Raw genomic sequence first — 22,404 nt, forward strand, 5'->3', positions numbered from 1 at the left:
AGGCCGCCGGCGCACACCCGTGCGGGATGTCCCATTAGGTTGACTGTGAGAAAGCCATGCCCTAACTTTGGAAGAGAAAGCGTTAGCTTTTTGCCTGCTTCTCTTACTGCCTCGCTGGTGCACTCGCTGGCTAGACCGTCATCATTTTCCTCCGACTTCAGCTTTGCAGCTTTCTGCATGGGCTGAAGGAGAGCATCCCTGCTCCTGCATCCCTGCTCCGGCAAGCGTCAAGGTCGTTAGTACGGACTGAGACAGCTAGGGCATCCAGTCTCAGGGTGAAGACAATTATTATTGGAGTACGTAGACTGTTAACAGTGCAAACCAATCTAATAAATCCCTTTGATAAAGTTATCTGTTCCTCTAGAACAATGGACTCGCAACCTTCCTAATGCCGTGACTCTTTAAAACAGTCCCACATGATGCAGTGACCCCCAACCATGAAATTATCTCATTGCTAATTCATAACTCTAAGTTTTCTACTGTTATGAAGAGCAATGTAGATATCTGTGCTTCCCAATGATCTCAGGGGACTCCCGTGAAAGAGTCACTAGATCCCGAAGAGGTCGAGACCCACAGGTTGAGAATCTTTGCTCTAGAGGAAACCCCACCACCACATACTCTCTAAGGAACTTTTAAAGTGGGGAAAGGGACAGGAAAACAGAATTTTCAGGAAAACAGAACCAAAACTTAGGATCATCAGAATTTTAAGAACGTCCATCTTTCTATTTGGCTACCCAAAAGGCATTTAACCCTAAGAAAATAGATTTTTTTTTTGTGGGTAGTTACATATGTGAGTTATAAAGACATAATAGAACATAAACATTATAAAAACAGTATATTGCTCATACATATACAGAGGTAGGCCTTAAAACTCAAATCTCAAATATATCATATCTTCTCCGTTTTGCCACAAAGTTTTCTATTTAATACTTAACACGAGCACACATTTTTAAGAAAAAAAAATGTATTATATTTTAGAACCATTTTTATTGAAGCACCAAAAAAAACCATAGATTAAAATTAAAGAAAAAATAAGACAATGAATCAAAATCATATCAGTAGAAAGGATGGTGTCTATGTGTTTATTTGATATAGCTATTAATTTGATATTCACTAATTCCTACTTGCTCCGTTTTAACAATCACAATAGCCCTTCCGTGTACCGTAGGAAGCGGATCAGAGATTTATTTCCGTGTGTGTTTAAGAGAGTAACCTTATTATGGTCCAGTCTAAGCTGCGAACAGTAATATTTCCTTCATATAATCCGTTCAAACATTATGCCTGCATTCCCTATAATAAATTACGATGTTCAAAAAACTGATCCTGATTAGAGTGATGTCTGTTAAGCGTCTCTTGAAAACCCATAAATATGAAGTGGTCTGAAACCCCGATGAGCACCCAGAGAAAGGTTTGGCTATGGAAGTCTCAGGAAGCCAGGAGTGAGAAACGAGCACCGGACACCTGTGCTTCCACAGAGCACCCCGCTTTGCGGAACTCCCAAGCCTTGAATGTTCATAGAACTTGAATCAGGAGCCCGGTAGCCACGTGAGGAACGCACTTGCCACAGAACCCTCCGCATCTGCCGTACACTTTGGTTCCGTCCTGGAGGTGTAAGGAAGTGGAAAACACGGGAGACTTTTACACAAGTTGGCAACTGTGTGCAACACAGAAAAAAAAAACCCGCTTTAAATAAAGTGGCTCGAGTCCCAGCCAAGGATCCCTGTAAGAGCTGCCGCCCCATGAAGGTCATGCGTGGGTCCAAAGGGGACGGACAGCCTAGGATTGATACCAGCTGCCGTTTATATCAAATAAACCATGGTAGGATTTACACACTGCATCTCAGTACACGTAGTTTTCATCCGAATACTTATTTGTAGTGCTGACTTTATTAAAATAAAAACTCTAATTTAAATAGTAGACCCCGCCAAAAGGGTATTATAGACACTTGACCTTGAAGATACATGGGTCGCGGTGTCTTTCCCAGTGGTCTCAGATCATGCGTTTGAAAGGCAGGATGGAGAATTGTAGGAAGTGGTGTAATGGGGACAGAAACCAAGGGGCAGAGGGCGGAAGTCATGATCAGAATTGGGCTAAAACCGGAAATAGGCTCAGGCTGATCTTCTGAGGGAGAAATGCAGAAGGGGGAGGGGCAGGTGCTCTTTGCAGCCTTCATTTTACTTACAAAGATCAAAAACACTAAAGAATCCTTATCATAGACCCAACACGTTTAACTGTGGTCGTTTTCCTTAGAGACATACATTGTTTTTACTCCAGAGAAGAAAAGGTAGGGTGGAGAAGGCAGTGTTTGGTGTTTGAGAGTTTGTGAGACAGAAGACGGTTTGTATCAGAAGCCCTTAAACTGCAGAGAACAGAGAAAATGAGAAGGAAAACTCCGTTTTGTGGATTTCCTTTTCCTAGGCTGTTCGAGTGGGAGGTTCAGCTCATCACACTTTACGAAACATGAATATGTTTGCATTTCCGCAATTACTGCTTGGCTTTCATGGGTCTCAGTTTTATCCTGGATATCAGACTTCAAACAACACTGTCAGGGGTGTTTTAACGTAACACCTAAGATTCTCCACAATTAAATAAGTAACTGGATTTTAGAAGCTGTAACAAGTAGAGGGAAAAAAAACGAAAGATTTTACAAACTATCGCTCTCCCTTCTGTGACTTTAGCCAAGACACATTCTTTATATTCAAGCAAAAGAAATTTAAAAGCTGGACACATGAAAGCCAGGATATTTCATTAGGTCCTCTATGTGTATAATAATTTAAACATGATTGTGTATTCCTCGGAAACAAACAAAATGCTTTAAGACTATCACACAAGAAAATTGCATTTTGTCCATAAATACTAGTTTTAATTGGAATGTTACATGCCATATTAACCAAGATAAATGCTAGAAAACACCAGAGAGGGTGGAGGCTATGGAGGGGTGATTTATGAGAAACATAAATGACCCAAGCCCATTCTCCCAAAGAGGATCTGTGCACTGTTTGAATTAATAATTAAATAATTTTAATAGATATTATTTCTATGGTAAGGGTAAAATGGTAGGCTTTCAAAGTAAACGGCCCTCTGGGTATATTTCAGCCTGTCTATTTAGGTCTGATGTTTTCTAATAGAAGGATTAGAATATATTATTCTCTAGAGAATTATTGTTATCAAGTTTATCCTTCATCTTTTAGAAGCATCCTATAACATTATTAATATTTGTGTGTGTGCATGCTATATATCTATGAGGCCATGTGGGTGTGTGGGTCTGTGTATGCAGACCTGCCTGTGTACGCATGTGCTTGAGTACATGTGGGGACCAGAGGTGAACACCGGGTGTCTTCGTCAATAGAGTTCAATTCTACTGATTGAGACAGGGTCTCTCATTGCAAGGGGGCTCATCGATCTGGTTAATGAGCTCCATGGATCCTCCTTTCTCCACTCCTCCCCTGAGCACAAGGGTCATCGATGCAGGCTCAGGCCCACATGCTTGGCTGACTGACACTGCTGACTGAGCCATTTCTCTCCCCGCACATGGCTATTTCTATAAACAAAATAGCGCTGTTTTCTAGATAAACATAGGCAGGAAGATATGAGTGCTGCAAAGAGATCTCGAATTGCTGGAAACACTTTAAGGATATTTGTTGAATGACTCCATTTAGTAACCCCTTCCCTAAGCCAAAGCAAGGAGATAAATAAACCCCAAATTAAACCACCATTTAAAAACATTAGACCTTAACTCTGTGTTTGGAATTTTGTTTGCTGTTTGGAGTTCTGCCGTACTTGGGACCGGTGGTCCAAGTTAGATGGATGCTCTACCACAGGTCTACGGCCTCAGACTTCTTTGCACTTTTCATTTGAGAAAAAAAGTCCCATTAGACTGCCCAGGCTGACCTTGAATTCACTCCAGAGCCTGGCCTTGAACTTGAAGATCATTTGCCGCAGCCTTTGAGTAGCTGGCGTTATAAGGCTACACTACTGGGCCTGGTACATTTATATCTCTATCTTTAAGAACATACATTCATGTCCAGTCATAAGGTCCAAATTTGAGATTCATGTTCGTGTGTGTGTGTGTGTGTGTGTGTGTGTGTGTATGTGTGTGTCTGTGTGCCTGTGTATGTGTGTGTCTGTGTGTTTGTGTATGTGTGTGTATGTATATGTTATCTGTGTGTGTGTCTGTGTGTGTGTCTGTGTGTGTCTGTGTGTATGTCTGTGTGTGTGTGTGTGTGTGTGTCTGTGCATGTGTGTGTCTGTGTGTCTCTGTGTGTGTGTGTGTGTCTGTGTGTGTCTGTATGTGTGTGTGTCTGTGTATGTGTGTCTGTGTGTGTGTCTGTGTGTGTGTGTGTCTGTGAGTGTGTGTGTGTCTGTGTGCGTGTCTGTGTATGTGTCTGTGTATGTGTGTGTCTGTGTGTGTGTGTCTGTGTGTGTCTGTGTGTGTGTGTGTGTGTGTGTGTGTGTGTGTGTGTGTCTGTGTATGTGTGTGTCTGTGTGTGTGTGTGTGTGTGTCTGTATGTGTGTGTGTCTGTGTGTGTCTGTGTGTGTGTCTGTGTGAGTGTGAGTGTGTGAGTGTGTGTGAGTGTGTCTGTGTGTCTGTGTGTGTGTGTCTTGTGTGAATGAGGAAGAGAGAGAGAGAGAGAGAGAGAATGTGTGGGGCCCAAATTTGAATTTGCATGTGTCTATACCCCATTATATGTTGCATGTTCATAACATACTGTAAATTTCTAGTCGTTGTTCTCATACGTGTTTGCCTCCAAGGCTGGGGACTTCAGTGCTAGCTCATAGCACAGAAGTGACCCTCAGCCGCTTTAGTTCTAAGGACTTACCTGAGATCTGTGGATGATGACCGAGGCATACCTCCCCTGAGCGAGCCACTTTGCCGTGCTAGATACCTTCACGCCAGTTCCTGCTAAGTTGATGCTGAACTGCCCCTGCATTGTGAGGAAGAAAAAAAAAAAAGAGCACGTAAGAATATTTAAGACTGTTCTTGCCTGGAAACACCAAATGACTCGCATGAATTTCAAAACAGGTGAAGAAGACTGATCTAACTCGACTTGAAGCAAATGATCCGGTTAAAGAGTTTAAAAATCAGACAAAAATAAGTCTTCTCAATCAGGGTTAATACCATGAAATGCTAAGCCAGTCTGGCAGGCCTCTGAATCTGTGACACCTCGAGCCAAGGGGCCAGTCACAGTTGGCAAGTCCTCCATGGAGGAGCATTCACAGGGATAAAGATATGCCCAACTTTACCATTTCTTTTTGATAGTTTTGTGGCACTATACCTGTCTGATTTATTTCCTGGGATCTCTCCTTATTGTGACTCCTCCCTTCCATAAAGGGCATTGCTGCTGAACTGTTTCCCCGTGCGATCATCTTTCTAGGAACCCACAGGGCACAGCACTTACACATTTGTGGTTCCGTAGAGGCTCACGTCGTGCAAGAAGTATTTTTAATGTCAGAATAGCTCAGGTTACCATAGTTAGTAATAAGCTTTGAGCGTACGCTGATTGAGAAATGAAAGGACCAAGGTGACATCATGTCTTATTCTTTCCATAAGACAGAAGAGCATAGCCCTCTGTCTCACCAGTGCACACATCCGTGTTCATCTTGAGTAGTGAAATTATATGCGTATCGAATCACTGCTTTACAGTAAAGTTTCTTTACGATTTATAACCACTAAAGGCTTGGTTTGTGTGTCTGTTCTGTGCTGTTATATACTAAAGGGTCATGGGAGACAGGGCCAGCAGGAGGGAAGTTTAAGAAGCCCTGAGTAGACTCCGGAGGTCTTTTTAGCTATCGTGAACACCGGCAATGCTACGAAGCTTGGGGGTCAGGGTCTATGGCGGTTTCAACGTTGCTGAGTCTTTTGGGTAAAGGCTTTGGGGACTCTCCTTTTCCTGTCTTTGTATTTTAGGAGGGGAGTCCTCTGTCAAAATCGGTCTCACTCTGCCCAGCAGCCTCTGGGACATCAGTGAGGCATGGGACAGAGACTCTCATGGCTGCTGTAGACCTGGACATGTGGGCTGGGAGGTGTGTGCATCAGTGCAGTGAGGTACAATGCAGGTTCCCTTCCAGTCACACCAGTGCCTGGGTGGCTGCCGCTCTCCCACTACACTGAGATGAATTTCTCTGAGAAACTTATAAGCAGCACAGCTTGGGTCGTGGCTGTGCCTCTGATCCTAACAAGGCTCCGAGGAAGAATCAATTTTCCAAAGGCTTAGGTTGAGGGAAGGAAGACTCGGACCAGGAATGTACGTTGTTTTAGAGTGAAATTCTTTATGATTGATGATCACTGAACGGAGCACGGACTCCAAGAGGCAAAGCACCACCCACTTGGGACTCTAGTCCCTAGGAAGGTGAGGCATATCGGTATCCCAACCGTTGCAAAGGCGGGTAAAACTGGACGGATTCTTGGATCATATGACACAGACTTTGAGGGAGGCTAGCAGTGCAGTGAGGACTTTACCCCCAGCATCCTCGATCCGATCCGGGGCTAGTCTAGTGCCAGGCAGGTGAGCACTGAGGATGTTTGGTCTGACGGATGAGGTTTAGCCAGGCTCCCATTCTCTGCAACCTGAGGCACTGCATCTGTTCCTCATCACCTGTTATGGGGGTGGCAGTTTCTAGATCTTTAGCCCGTGTCTAGCCCCATAGCAGCTGAGCCTCTCGGGAGGGCCATTGCTTCAGTGTTGAGTGAAGTGCTCAGGTTCTAGGGTGCTGCCACAACAGGGATGCTGGAACAGGGGTCCTCAACCTAATGTCACCACCCTTTTGGGGTGGGATGACCCTTTTACGGGGGTCGCCTAAGACCGTCAGAAAATATAGATATTTGCATTACTGTTCATACCAGTAGCAAAATTACAGTTATGAAATAGCAACAAAGGAACTATGGGTGGGGGTCGGCACAGCATGGGAAAGTGTATTAGAGGGTCTCAGAATTAGGAAAGTTGGGGACCACGGTGCCAGAGGGTGGAGGGAACACTGCCTTGCTAGCAAAGTGTCAAATCTATGAGATATCCGTATGTGGAACCCTCCCATCCCAGGCTGCAAGTCGAGATTAACACAAAATGAGCCACAGTGTGGATACGGAGGAGGGCCGACGGGTAGAAAGAAAATAATTTAAAATGGAGAATATCTTTGTAATTTTGCGTTTGATCTCTTAGCTCGACGATCTATAAGAAAGAAGGCGCCTGATTTCATTAAAATAAAGGAAAAAACACTTTCACTCTGATGGATAATTGAATGAATGAAATGCTGGTTGAGCGGAAACTGGGATGTTTGCAAATGTCGCTTCCGGTGAAAGACCTTTGTGTATCCAGATTCTCGACATTCACCAGTAGGAAAACAAACTTGGTGTCGGACAAGGACATAGATATGGATATTTTCCTCATTAAACAAATACACAAATGACCAATAGCCCCAGAAAAGATACCTAGCATCACTGTGCACTAGAAAAATGTGAATAAAACCACGAGTAGACACCACTAAAATGAAGGCAAACAGGCAAATTAAAGCAGACTTCACAAGACCAAACGCTGGCATGGCCACGAAGCAGCAAGGATGTTCATCTGTGCTGGTAGAAAAACAAAATGGCGCAGCTCCTCTCTACAGCATGCACCAGAGAATCTGCAACAAAGGCCCTAGGAATTTAGCTTGGAGATATGAAAACTTAAACACCTGTATGTGTGTGCATAAATCATAATTTCCAACATCTGGAAGCAACAAGTGTCGACGAGAGGAACCGGCAAGATCCACTGGCGTCTCTGGAATATGATTACTTCTCCAACTCCCTGGGAATCAAATGCTAATTAAAGGCCAGGAAGCAAGGCCCATACCAGGACTCTACGGGAACATCCACCTCCCCCTTGACATATGTATTCCCGAGTCACATAACACGCTCTGACTTCGTCTCACGTTCAATGTGGTAAAGTTTATTTTCTCTAAAGGACGCCGTATGTGTTTGTACCCTTTTTAGCATTCATATCCTGGGGTACCCGGGCCACATGCAAACACAGAGGATGTGGTTTTGATGAATCCCAAACAAGGGAGAGACGTTCTCTCTGTGACACGGAGCATCTGGAAGGTATTCATGCAAATGTCATGTAACTAAACACAGAATCCGGTTTATACATCTGACAGGACGTCGCCAGCAATACTGGGTGCTTTGTATTTTTGGTAACTGCAGCCAGGGGTAGACAAATCCAGACTGAGCGTGCATGGCACGGGTTCTTTCAACAGCGTCCGTCTGTGCCCAGCACGATCTAATGTTGGCACAGAGCCCTGCATTCCAAAAAATATGCTCAGAACCACACGAGAGGGCGCCGTACCCTGACCGCAGAAAATCATCTTACTGCTGATGCTGCATTGACTAGTTCCTGACAGAAGTTGTTGACATGGAGAATCTGCCTACCTAACTACAAGCCGAGGTTACATACTTCACAGCTACCTAGTTTCCTTAAGGTACTTGTGAGAGAACGGCGTCAGAAGGGAAAAGAAATAGCCATCTTATTAAAGCCCGATTACATAAAAACCTTCTCCTTCGAATTTCATGCTCACCAAGAGATTTCTTGTTTATAATAATCGTCTCTCTGCTACTTCCCAACGGGAGAGTTCACCAATGAGATCAGAGGGATTTTTGATCCTACTTGACAATGATGTAGCCTCTGTGAATACCTGTCTCCTTCGAATTCTGCTGTTCTCTCTCAGTGAACAGACCGAAACGGACATGGAAGGGCAAGGACCAGATTCCCAGAATTTGGCAATCTTTCTAAACAGCCGTCTTTGGAAGGACTCATATCACCAGACTGTTCGTATATCTCATGGTATCAGGAAAATGACCAGATGGCAGAGTTGAAAGGAAAAGGGTTGTTAGAGAAAGCTCATCCATCCTGACACAAATTGGCCACTGGAGAATTAATCTCCATGTGAGGTCAAAAGGACAGTGTCATCAAGAAAAGGAGGCCGTGTGTTAATGCAAACCTCATTTAGGATAGCACATTTTAGGTCACACATCCTTGATCTCAGAGCATGTGTCTGAACACACAGACAAGGTGTTTGACAGGAGGATGATCTCAAAAAGGGAAGGTAAGTTCTGGGGAGAGAATTGAAAGGAGTCCATTCTAGGAAGTAACCATCTATCACCACATGAACAGAGGAGAAAACAGAGAAGAAGGAGGAGGAGGAGAAGGAGAAGGAGGAGGAGGAAGAAAAAGAAGAAACATGGACTTGGGTGTACCTAACCAGATTCTTCTGCAAAGTTCTCTGCTTCCAACAGCATAGACAAGAGCTGGAGAGACAGCTCAGTGGATAAATGTGTCTTCTACACAAGCGTGAGGAATTGAGTTCGGATCCCAGCACCCGTGTAAAAGGCCAAGCGTGGGTCAAGCACATCTGCACCTCAGCGTGAGGGGAGGCAGAGACAGTAGGGTCACTGAGACTTGCTGGTTACCGGCCTAGCTCCAGGCTTAGTAAGAGACCCTTGTCTCAACAGATTAAGGCAGAGAGTGACAAAGAAGAATGCCTGACATTCTTCCCTAGCCTGTAAATGTGAACTTATATGTGCGAATATACCACAAACAAATACACTTCATTCAAATGCACATGTGCCTCCTCTCTCTCTCTCTCTCTCTCTCTCTCTCTCTCTCTCTCTGTGTATGTGTGTGTGTGTGTGAGTGTGTGTGTGTGTGTGTGACAGAGAGAGAGAGAGAGAGAGAGAGAGAGAGAGAGAGAGAGAGAGAGAGAGAGATGAGGAGAAAAAGCTCTTATAGAATCGCAGGTTAATGAACCTGTGGACACTCTCTCTTGCAACAACTGCTGAAAATTATGAGGCATGAACACCATTTAAAGGTACGACTCTGAAAATCATTCTAAAGTTACACAGCAAACAGAAAATTTTTATTTGGGAAAGTCTACTACATCTAGGTAGGGACAGTTACTGATCCAACGGTAATAGAAAATATTTCATTATGAATAAAATAAATATACAACTGCAAAAACTCTTACATACAGCAAAGCACTTAGAGTTTATGGCTATAAAGGCATTAATAAATGGAAGAAAATCTCAGATCAATAGTTTTCCACCTTAAAATGCCAGAAAAAGAAATACGGTATCCACGGATAAGTGTGGCTGGCCCCCATCACCAAAGAGGCTTCTTTTTTTACGGCAGACAAAAGGCATTACAGAAATCCACAATTGGTTAAAATGTAGACGACAGCCAACTGTCCACCCTCAGTTAATACATCTACAATGCAACCCTCTACAAATCCAGGGAACGTCTCGAAAGAGGGAGGGCTCAGAGACATTGTAAGAGCCAGAAGACCAGGACGTTTTTTTGTGAGGTAGTGTCTTTTATATACACCCCAATGACGTCTCCTAAATTAGACTTGCACAATGATAACACCATCACGGAGGGGATAAACCTTACAAGGTCTCTACCTAGATGAAGAGCTACAAACTATTAATGACTATCCCAGTCCAGGGACAAGTCCCCAGATAGGTTACTCAGTCTCAAGGGGCTATCAATAAGCCTAGATAGATGCAGGTTCAAGTTTAAGACTGGGTAGTCTTGTTTGATTGGGTGCCAGATGGCCACAGACATGTGCGTCAAACCTCACATTGCAACCTAGACATCCCATACAGAGTGGACCAGTGGGATTCCACAGTGTCCGTTAGGACCCCCCTCACCTTTTTAATGGCTTACAACACCTTCCAGTGTCCCCTCCATGAGACTCTTTCTTCCACACATGGTCCTCTGAGAAACACACACCAAGGAACTGGTGTCACCATCAGCAAATAAACCGCACAGGCTCTCAGTTCGTTTGTTTACCTCTCCGTGTGCATCTGTTGACTCCCGGGGGCCAGGTTGAAAGGTTAAAATGATGGCAAGTCACGGAAAGAGGATTTGAACACGTTACAGGTCCTGCTCCCGAATCTTTGACATGAACTTAATATTGGCTAAAGTGGTTTTCCTTCGGTTGATTTACAACACTTCAAATAAGTGCCTAGAGAGACCTTTGGATATCTAGTCTTTTACGTTTTGTGCGATGTTCTGCACAAGAAAATTAGTGAAGAGAAATACTGAGCGTTTCATTATGGAGAAAACGCGTGCTGAGATACGCATGAGGTACCTGTGGGCATCTGGCAGCACTGTAGCAGTCTCCGGCTGTGGCAAATGGAACTGCCTTTCCAAATAGTGTCCGGGAGAAAAGAAGATCGGTCGCTGTAAAAAAAAAATACAGCTCATTACCATGGAAACATCAATGTCCTCTTTATTTTCGAATATGCAGTTTCCATAGCATCTTAAATATATTTATATGATTAGTTAAATTTTTAACAAAAATATTACCACAATAGCATATAATATAGCACTGCCTCAAAATGGATACATTTTTAACACAAAAATATGCATTGCCTGAATAGTCCTAAAAAAATCACAGATACATCTCAAATTAAAGAAAAATATGAAAAAAAAAACACTAAATAGTTTTTCACATTTACTTACCTATATTATTTCACAGCAGATCTCTCACATAGACAGAGTGGGCTCAAGAAGAAAATCACAGAAAAAAAAAAAAAAACCTCTTCAAAGGAAGACCCTTCATGCTAAGGCTGTGTGAGCCCACCCCTGCTGTATCTATACCAATTCACTGGTATAATTCTTTCCCTCTATCGTTTGCGGATGTTAACAACATCTGCTGATTGTCATTGTCACTGGAGATTCTGTATTAAAATACCATGGCTAGATTCACTGGATCAAAGGCAGGTTGTGCAGAATCCTTGAACTCAGTTAATGCACTCAGTCCTGCTGGCATCATTAGTCACCTCAACGAGGTCCCAACAATGGCTGTCAGTGCCACTGAGTTGATTCAAGACATTGACAGGTCACACTGCACACCCTGTGATAATAGCACTGGGTCCTTTGAAGGCAGTCCCCCAAAGGAGCATTTCTGCAAATACCTCATCTCTAACGACCGATATAAAAACTGTCAGGCCTTCTGTAAGCTGCCAGAGGCATTGCGTGCACCTCCCAAGCCTCAGTCAGTATGGTCACCGTGGGCTTGCAGGCAGAGTGGATGGACAACACATCCTCGGAGTTACAGACAGTTACAAATCAGACCTATTCCGAGATAGGACGCTGTTAAGCAGGTCATGACCCACTGCTTCTTTGTGACACCATAGATTGGAGCAGAATACAGACACAAGTTTCAGAGTATTTTAGTGTCTCCTCCAAAAGCATGAGCAGTCAGTAACATTGGGATCCCTGCTAGTGTTTGCACAGTCTGTTTGCCGCTGATGAAGGGCAGCCCATCAACCAGGCATCATACCGTGGACTCTGTGCAGGTATGTCTAAATTTACATGCCTAAACTGAAGTGCATTTACTTCATGACCAGCATACTGCAGGGTCCATACGTACCTGTGACTTGAGTAAATTACCAGTTAATTTCTAGAACGATGGCATGGTCCCCAGCCTCAGTTCTCTGAGCAGGTCTCCATCCCTCCTCAGTGACCCTTAACTAACTAATCTGGGACGAGTCACTCTCATAAGCTTAATTTCATCATCTGTGACATTTTGACGTAATACCTGTCTTATCTGATATGGGATCATTTGAAAGATAAAATGATATGATATGGAAAAGTATGATATTTAATAGATTATAATCTGGAACTAGTTATTCCTTAAAGCCTTACACAAAAAGCCTTACACTTAGGTTAAGAATATCAGTTTCTTTGAATTTCATAGGGTTAGGGATTGTTTTGAGGGACACAGCGTGATTTGAAAGAGAAATATCTTATTACTGTCACTATATATTTGTATCAAAGGTCCCCATACTTTCTGTCGTTATAGAGAAAGTATGTATCTAATAACTGTTAAGGAAACCATTCTGTACAATGGTTCTTCATTATGTCCTGCCATATATACCCGTACATTGCTGGACTTTGCCTTAGCAAATGGAGAACTTTTGTTTTCCAGAGTCCCAGCACTTACTTTTGATTTGCATGGATGCGAGATCAACTCTCACTTTGCTAAAAACAGTGTATCCGGCAGGTGGGTAGTCATTTTCACACGCACAGTCTGTCCTCCTGCTTCCATTGAAGGGGCATTCGTAGGGATTTTGAAGTCTGTAAGAACATTGGATACTTTAGTACTTGGTGCATTTGTTAGATCCCAGTGTGGCAAAGAATGAACATAGAGGAGGAAAAACAGAAGGCGCCCTTCTGCCCTTCCACACCATAGCGACAACACATTAACAGGGAAAGAAACCGAATTCACCATGGCTAACACATGAAATTCTCACTGGGAAAATCAGGGATGAACTGTGCAAAAAAAAAAAAATTGAGATGTAATTCTCCCAGCTTTTGTTTTGTTCATTGTATTTCTATGAAAACAGACAAGGTCTTAAACTTATCCCTTCTGTATTGCCCCACACTAACCCTCTTTGTGATTACAGGCCAACAGATGACTAAGGTCCTATTGTGTCCCCCTCCTTCTCAATTTCCTGTCCAATGTGTAAATGGTTCCAGTGCTGTGCCAAAGTCTATGAGCCCTAAAAGTGCACGGATTGTATAAAATGTCCCTTACCTAAGGCCATATATTTCCGAAAAGTTGTCTTCAACTTTGACCAGGGGTAAATATTCTCTAGGGTTCTCCAGCTGCATGCCTGAGCAATGGATCTGAGGGGAACACACAGACATCTAGAAAACATTTCCCAGTGGCAGGATCAAGGTGAAAATCAGTTAGAAGTGGTTCTCGTGGTACCTTCAATACTCTTCCCCTGACGTTAAGGTCATAGTCGCCATCCTTGGTAACGTTGTTTGTAACTTGGATTTCTTTGCAGGTGGTGAGTAATTTACCTTCAAAGATAAATGAACGCAGCAAATCAGGACTGAGCAAATTCCAAGCAGCATGGACCTGACCATCAGAACCATTGCTGTGCTCTGAAGGTCTGATGGTTCGTGTTGCAGGGCGTGGCAACTGCATATATCTATGCTGACATTTTAACTGGAGCTTAGGGGACACTGGATGCTGGAAAGAGTTTCGAGTCTATTACTTACAGTCATTGGCATAACATTTCTTTTGGGCATCTGGCTTTAAACGCTTTAAACATAAGTCACTGGGCCAACCGTTCTCAGTCCTGCACGCTACTCTTCTCTCCATTATCCCATTTCCACAAGTTACTGAGCACTGTCAACACAGTAAAGGTTGAGGTAAAATGGATAACAAGTAATGAGGCCAGGAAACCCACACTGCCTTCTCCAAGACTAGGCCCTTTCAGAACAAAGTGAGGGTCAGTAACGGTTAGAACTACAGAAGATGCAGAAATAGTCGGGGCTGTGTGCTCGCTGGGGTCAAAATATCCTTCAGGACAAGCCCCCAGCTGTTTCTCGGTGACGGGGTTCGTGTCATTAATTTGTACAGCTGTAACAGTTGCACACTACGATCACCCAGTGATTAATTGATGGGGCTTATTAAAACTCCTTAGACACATAACACACTTCAAACAGCAAATCTGAATCTCATTTATTACTGCTACTACAGCTACCTTGACGTTTCTTTCTCTCCTGATGAAATTACAGAGTAATGTCTTTGTATTTCTATTAGTTAAGCTGATAGAATGTAGTATAAGTAATACTTATTACGTATAGATTAGAGAAAGCTACTACTTTTCTTCCCTTCGCTGATACATTTTTCCGGAGGTACCTGCATAAAGCACAAGCTATTATATGTGGACTTTGAGGACTACGGATGAGGATCCGTGTTACCTTCTTACAAGCACGTTAGAGAAAGCACAGAGAGTAAGGTAGGCATGCAAATAACTGATGAATTGGATTTCAGACTATGGCGTAGAAGGTAACTTGGGAGGTCTACTTGAAAATGCAGGCTACAAAGGTCTTCTGCCTGGGAAAGGCAAAGGGTCCTAAATTCTGGACTGACCTTGCTCCACTTTCCCACTTTCCAAGTGGCTCCATGCAAACAACTTCTAATGTCGCATTTGTACACCTGAGGAGAAGGTATCACGGGGCACTGCCCATAGTTTACAGGCCGAAGCTGATGATGGAACGCATTTTTCTTAGGCGATTGGATCCTGGTACAGTATGTAATCTTCTGTGGGTAAGTGAGCCCACAGTTACCTGCACACTGAAAAAAACGCACACTGGTAAGGGAGTGAGGAAGCCTGAAACTCACCCTGAGCCCTCATATCCGTCAGCGGCTTCTCGTGTCTCGTGCATATCGACTCTACTGCAAGTCGATTAACCAGCTTCGTTCACAGGTTGGGAAACGAAGGGGCATGGACATCTAGGCAGCTCACATAGAGTCACACCGGAAAACATGGAACGTTGAGGTTCAGCCTAGATATCGTGTTAGAGGAGCCCAGGAGGTTTCTCTCTGCCCCTTGTGAACTCTACTTGCCCCCTCTCCTGTTGCCATTCCGACAGTCCTGGTTACTTACACAATAGAATCTGAGGATAGGAAGTACTCACGAACCAGTTGTATTTCCTTTCACAGGACTGTTTGGCTACTCCTTAAATTTTGATATGAATTTAGGAGCAGCTGGATAAATTTGTGAAAGCTTAGCTGGAAATGTTTTTTTTTTTTTTGAAAAAGTCAAGCAAAGGATTGCGGTTAAACTGAGTCTCAGCGGAGACGCCCAGTGAGTTCGACAGGGGAGGCTAACCTCCTCCTAAAGATGCGTTGGGTTCAGAGAGAAGCCGCGTGCAATTGTAGACGTGGGCGATGACTTCATATCAGAAACGGAAATAACCAAAATGTGTCAGACCTGAATATCTGAACTAGGGTTATAAGACTCAGAAGGAGATTCGGGTCTGCATCCTCCTAGCAGTGATTTTAGAAGATATGATGACTAAAGCCCAAAGAACCACAATTGTAAAAGGGATAATGAGTTGGACATCAAAAATAAAATGTGTGTCGAGAAAGTGTCAGGTATGGGAAACCTACCTTCTGGTTGTCAGAGACCTTTCCCTAAACAACACAGGCCACTGCCCCTGTCCTTGGTTGGCCTCCAGAACTTGAAAGTAAGACCTTATTGCTGAAGACACCATGTGACTTGGAGGAATTGAGCTAGAACTGATTGGAAGTTTCCTCCATGGGGACAAGATCTCCTAGTATTGGAAGGTGCTGCACAAGCAACTGAGGCAGAGAAGCAATAAAGGCCTCCCCTGTAGGAAAGCCTATGCCCGGTAACTCATGTTCAGCCTGGCAAGATAGACTCAAGGGTGAACTAGAGACCCAGATCTTGGAATCCTAATTGGACTGAAGGCCCTCTTACTAAGAAAGGATCCATGCCCTGATACGGTCAACTAGTCAACTACTTATAGCTGGTGAGGTCATGACCCTACAGCAGTGGTTCTCAACCTTCCCAATGCTGTATCCCTTAAGATGGTTCCTCACGGTGTGGTGACCCCCGATCACAAAATTATTTTCATTGCTACTTCATAACTAATTTTTCTACTGCTATGAATCTGAATGCAAATATCTGATATGCAGATGGTCTTAGGCAACCCCTGTGAAAGGGCCATTGGACCCAAACGTGGTCACAACCCACAGGCTAAGAACTGCTTCCCTAGAGGAAAATTTACATTCCCAATCCAGTTAATTCCCAACTCTCTTCTAAATCACAGGAAGGTGTAGCTCTAACCCCGGCATCCAAGACTCTTTTCTTTCTTTCTTTCTTTCTTTTTTTGTTTTGTTTTGTTTTGTTTTGTTTTGTTTGTTTTTGGCCAGGGTGTTTTCTGACAGCCACAGGAAAAGAAACGAAAAGCGACCTTACCTGGGACGAGTCTCCTGTCACCACCATGTACTTGCAGTGAGAATTCCTGCACTTTTTGATCGAAACGGGTTTCGTTAAAGGGTCACAGAGACTTTCATTCACTTGCATGTTTTGTTCATTCACGCATTTCACCAGCCGATAGGTCTCCTTTTTCTTACACGATGTTGAACACTGGAAACGCAATGAGAAAACCAATAACACTTTCCTGTGTGCACGGCCCCAGCAAGTTTGCTCATCAAGCCGTGGATGGAGTGGTAGGTAACCATAAAATCGGAACTCCAGCGGGAAGGCGGGAGGATTAGGAGTTCCGGGGCTGCCAGGGCTACAAGAGCCTCTGCTTCAAAATAAAGCAGCAGGGAAGACAAGGTAGAAAGAGAGGAGGCGGGGTGGGGCTGGGGGAGGGAGGGAAAGAAAGGAGAGGGGAGGAGGGGGGAGGGGGTGAAGGGGGTGAAAGGAGGGCTCAGCAGATACAGCGCTGAAGAGCAAGCCTGTCAACTTACATTTAACTCTAAGAACCCGCAGTGTCCTCTGACCCCCACAACAACACACACAACAGCACCCAACAGCTTTCACACAGTCCCGTCGCAGTCATACGCATGCGCAAACGCGAGATGATGTTAATAAGGTTTTGAAAAATTACAAAGCACAGTTAAAGGCCAGGCCCTTGTTAGCACTCACGTCTAGCCAGTCTCCTGTCGTCCACTGGTACCTCGTACAGTCCTGATGCCAGCATGGCTGTCGCACCTGAGGCCGGGTAGAAGGCTCACACATGTCTTCAGCCACTCGACCAGTGCCTCTCAGTCTGCAGTATACCTCCCTCTGCTGTACCCCTGACCCACAGGTCACAGAGCACTAGGAAGGAACCCAGAGGGTCTGAACAAGACAGCTAGCACATACCGAATCACATACTGATAGCAAAACAGAACATTGTACTCTTTCTTATTTGTTGTAGACATGGCCTGACATTGTATCATACGTTAGATAGAAAAGTCTGTACAGTGACTGTGTTTACTATTGTGTTGTCTAGAGATTCTGTATAAAGATATGGATTAAAAAAAAACACTGTTATTCACAAAGTTACATTGTCATTCACAAAGTACTTCAAGTTTTCAGAAATTGTCAACTGAATAAGGCTATGCTAGATGGTGTCCCAGTGCGGTAATCTTTTCCTGAATTAAATATACTTAATGTCCATAAAAGTCACAGCATAGGGCTGCTGCATTGTTTTAAATGACACATAAGTTCTAACACTGTGCCTATCATTTGCCACTAAACAATAATTTCTAAGGCTTTTGATGTACTCATTTTCTTTTTTTTTCTTTTCTCATTATTATTATTTTTTATTGGATATTTCTTTATTCACATTTCTAATGTTATTCCCTTTCCTGGCTTCCTGTCCATAAGCCCCCTATACCCACCTCCCCTTCTTCTATAAGGGTGTTCCCCTCTTCATCCACCTGTCTTCCTCCTTCCTAACATTCCCCTACACTGGGGGTACAACCTTGGCAGAACCAAGGGCTTCTCCTTCCATTGGTGCCCAACAAGGCCATCCTCTGCTACATATGCAGTTGGAGCCATGGGTCAGTCCATGTATAGTCTTTGGGTAGTGGTTTAGTCCCTGGGAGCTCTGGTTGGATGGCATTGTTGTTCTTATGGGGTTGTAAGCCCCTTCAGCTCTTGGGATCCTGTTCTCAGTCCAATGGTTGGCTACTAGCATTCGCCTCTGTATTTATCAGGCTCTGGCTGTGTCTCTCAGGAGACATCTATATCTGCTCCCTTTCAGCATGCACTTCTTAGCTTCATCCATCTTACCTAGTTTTGGTGGCTGTATATATATGGGTCACATGTGTATATATATGAGTCTCTGAATGGCCGTTCCTTCAGTCTCTGCTCCAAACTTGACCACCATATCCCCTCCTATGGATATTTTTGTTCCCCCCTTTTAAGAAGGAGTGGGAGGATCTGCATTTTGGTCATCCTTCTTCTTGAGCTTCATGTAGTCTGTAGATTGTATCTTGGGTAATTCAAGCTTTTGGGCTAATATCCATTTATCAGTGAGTTCATACCATGTGTGTTTTTCTGTGATTGGGTTACCTCACTCAGGATGATATTTTCTAGTTCCATCCATTTTTGCCTATGAATTTCACAAAGTTATTGTTTTTAAGCTTTGCCCTCTCCGTTTAGCCCACATTGCACTCCTAGGAATGGAGCCTCAGCAAGTTTTCAGCTCTGGGATGACAACAGGTGTTTGCAAACCCAGTAGTTCCCATGTAGCAGATACTGACAGCAGAGAGCTGTGAGGCCAGCGTTAACAAATATGTGTAGGAGGTTGGAGAATGTTTATTAATTGTAAATTTGGTTGTCTGCGTCTCCTGTTACTCCAGAAAGGCTTGGGGATCGAACGGGGCAACACTGCTTGAAGACTCACAGGTATTCTCAATAGAAACAGTATAAGAAAACACTCTAGCTGTTTTTTTCAAGCTCTCTGTTTTTACAGCACCCCTGAGGATCAAATCTCCTCTTTTTTTTTTAACTGCAAAATATGTTTTATTATTAGAAGAAGTATTTAAATCTCACAAAAGCTAAGATCTGAGTTTACCCAGTGACTTAGATCCCTCTTACAAAGCATGGCAGCCTTCACTTAAGTGGCTGCCAAGTCGGATCCCTCTGGCTTGCATACATAACGAGCGGCCACAGACTTCAAAGAGACTTTCTGTCTCTTCATGTCTGAATACTGTGCACATTCCTACGGCTTATGCTGACCGGCGTGCTGTGCTCATTAAAAGTCATGTAGCCCTCAGTGTAGAGATAAAATGCAAGCTCTACACCAATCATATTGGGCAGACAGACAGACGCATAGGTTAGCTCACCTGAACCTCTCACAATCATGATTAGCCCGTAAAATAGTCCTGGTTTATAGTCCTGAAAACAATCCAGACAATTTGAGAAAATAAACTGTATTTGGCCAAGACCCTCACTGTTACCTTCAAAATGGATTCTTAGAAAAAAAAATTATCCACCCCCACCCTCCCACAAATAAAAACTTCTGAGCAAGAAGTTCTACCAAACAAATACTGTTTCATTTTAAGTGAACAAAACACGGGGTTTGTTTGGTTTTTGTCTTTCGGTCACAACACACATTTAGAAAAATAATCATGGAGGCCTTGAATAGCGATATTAGATTCTAGATTTCTGTATTCTCGTCATGGATCTCTCCCCTAAAATGAATACATACAGAGACACCATGAGAAGGATGTGCTCCTCAAGATAATTTCCTACATCAAATCTAAGTAAGTAAATTATACTCGTAACACATGCTGCTTTATATAGAGATCATTGCTCTTTACAGAATTGCTCAAATGAACAATATGGAATCCATCTTTCCCTTTAGTTCCTCCCCACAGTGTGTCTGTCACATAGTGGGGTCTCTCAGTTCCTCTATCTATTGAGTAAGTATGGGATCTGTATCATAGCCACCTTGTTAATGTGGTCAAATAAAGTAGAACGATGTCCTTTCTAAATTCCTTTCTGAATTTCCCAGCCTGTTGTCCTTGATCAAAGGGAGATGAGTAAGCTCAGGGTTTCATCACCATCTTTCCCCAATAGCTTCCCTGGGTTTGCAGTAGCCATTACCTACTTTCTTATAGTGTGACTTAAAATACGACTGTGACTGTATCTTGCATAACTTACCCCTGTCTTTAACGGGTACGACTGAAACCTACCCCATGATTACTTTTACACAACTATTTCAGGGTACCATCTTGTGCTGCCTCAAAGACAATGGCTATCGTGTTTAACCAAGTACCTTCCTTGACACGCGGCCACCATTTGAACATGGTGAATGAGTTACAAAAGGACTCGCTGTCTCTTTACCGATGTACTCCTCAATGTCGTCCTGCTTTGGGTTTATTAAGCTTAGAAGACCATTGTATCCCTCATGGTCCAAGATGTGCAGAACATCAGCAGGATAGTTCTCCCAAAGACAGCAAAATACTGAAAAGTCAATGGACCACAGGATCCACAGATATTTCCAGTACTTAGTGGACAACTCTCAAGCTGAGCTCAAGCTGAACCAAGAAGCATGGTTGTGAAGTAAGAGAGATTTTGTTCTTGCTCACCAACATTCCTGTGGGTCAGCAGCACCCTTCTCTGCTGTGCTACATCTGTCCATAATTGTGTCACGGGGGAGCTTTTCTGGCCTTTGACATCCGCCCCATAATAGCAAACCCATCATTCGTTCTAAGAAGCTGCCTTGGATGACTACCCAAGGTGAAACGACGCAAGCTCTGCTAAAGGAATGAGTTTCAGGGGCTAAGACCAAGAAAGACATGGGTGCTCAATACAAAGTCCCCCTTCTTTTGTAATTTTTTTTTCCTTGTCATAGAAGCTCCATTCATCCACATCGTCCCCGGGTCTGTGACACAAACAAATAGCCACTTGTGTGGGTCTTGCTGTTGGATTTATTCTATAAAAAGTACTGACACGAAGCCAGCAATTGCAGGCTGTCCCTGCACTACATCTGGTAATGTGTTCTACACATGTGTGGTTTCAGAAGGACTCGCAAGATAATCGCCGCCTGCCTCTTTGTGCCAATTGTATAAACCGTAGCCTTAGACCGCTCTAATATAAGTACCGTCAAATGAGTTCATTTCTAGCGCCACCTTGCACGATGCCTCCATGACAGAGACTGGTTTGAAAAACATGACTGGCCAGATTGTTCTAATGACGTCTTTCAAATGGGGTGCGTTTCATCTGGCACAGGATAGCGTTTTCGATGTAAGTATTTTGTGGTGCACGTTAATGGCTGCTGCTAAACGGTGATAAACATTGATTTATAAGACCATTTGTGTCTTCTTTCCAGATGTGTGGCTTTAGGGGGAAATTAAAAACTTGAGTCATGAGAAAGAGCAAATGAACTCACCACCCGCTCACACACGCTTCCTAGAAACAGGGGGGGGGGGCTGTTTTGGATTTGTGTTTCGGAATCCCTGCTTTGTTTGTTAACCCCACAGTGAACAGATCCCTCAGGGTTTTAACTCCTAACTGTGACCCCGAGTGCCATCCACATGGATACTTGCACCTACAGGGGAAACTTCCGGAATTCCCGTCTCCCTTGATCAGTGCCAAGCTAATGGACAATTTACAAGGAAAGATACAAACGATTTTCTTTCAACGTTGAATTGGCAGCCTGCACCTTATTCGTTTACCAGTTTCTTTGACACTGAAACTTCTTAGCCCATCCAAAGTCACCTAGAGCTCACACCACATTTCTTTGGTCTCCGGTTGCAATTCTGCGTGCGATTTATTAGTTGCCTCTCCAGGATGCAGTCTTAACTCAAGTCCAAGATTCCGAGATGCAGACAAAGCCATTACTATATACGTCACTGTGGATACAGTTTGTTGTTTGATAAACTAGATCACATCAGAAGCCTCGAGCTTAGCATGAAGCTTAGAAGCCTCATTAGCATAGTCTCTGAGAACTTACCTCAAAAATTGAAGTCATTAAATTATTTCACCAATAGAATTAAGCGAATGCAACCACAGTGACAGTGTTGAGCACAGTGCAGAAAAAAGCTACGATAAAAGACACCTTGAAGAAATAAAACTTTCCAAATTACTAC

The 22,404-nt window shown here is 43.5% G+C and overlaps 1 protein-coding gene across 1 annotated transcript in view; it reads right to left on the bottom strand.

Moving 5' to 3' along the window:
* Positions 1-1,508: 1,508 nt before the first annotated feature.
* Positions 1,509-22,404, bottom strand: part of Adamts20 (ADAM metallopeptidase with thrombospondin type 1 motif 20) — a 126,715-nt gene continuing 105,819 nt past the window's right edge. Inside the window, exons 30-39 of the mRNA XM_032885418.1 lie at positions 17,462-17,635; positions 16,784-16,954; positions 14,929-15,132; positions 14,049-14,178; positions 13,753-13,847; positions 13,576-13,667; positions 12,982-13,115; positions 11,122-11,213; positions 4,821-4,925; positions 1,509-1,602 (exon numbers count right to left, since the gene is read on the bottom strand). Of these exons, the coding sequence (XP_032741309.1) occupies positions 1,513-1,602; positions 4,821-4,925; positions 11,122-11,213; positions 12,982-13,115; positions 13,576-13,667; positions 13,753-13,847; positions 14,049-14,178; positions 14,929-15,132; positions 16,784-16,954; positions 17,462-17,635 (1,287 nt within the window). The 3' untranslated portion in view covers positions 1,509-1,512. The remainder of the gene's footprint in view (positions 1,603-4,820; positions 4,926-11,121; positions 11,214-12,981; positions 13,116-13,575; positions 13,668-13,752; positions 13,848-14,048; positions 14,179-14,928; positions 15,133-16,783; positions 16,955-17,461; positions 17,636-22,404) is intronic.

This window comes from Rattus rattus, chromosome 1 (genome assembly GCF_011064425.1).
Source record: "Rattus rattus isolate New Zealand chromosome 1, Rrattus_CSIRO_v1, whole genome shotgun sequence".
NCBI classification, from domain to species: Eukaryota; Metazoa; Chordata; class Mammalia; order Rodentia; family Muridae; genus Rattus; species Rattus rattus.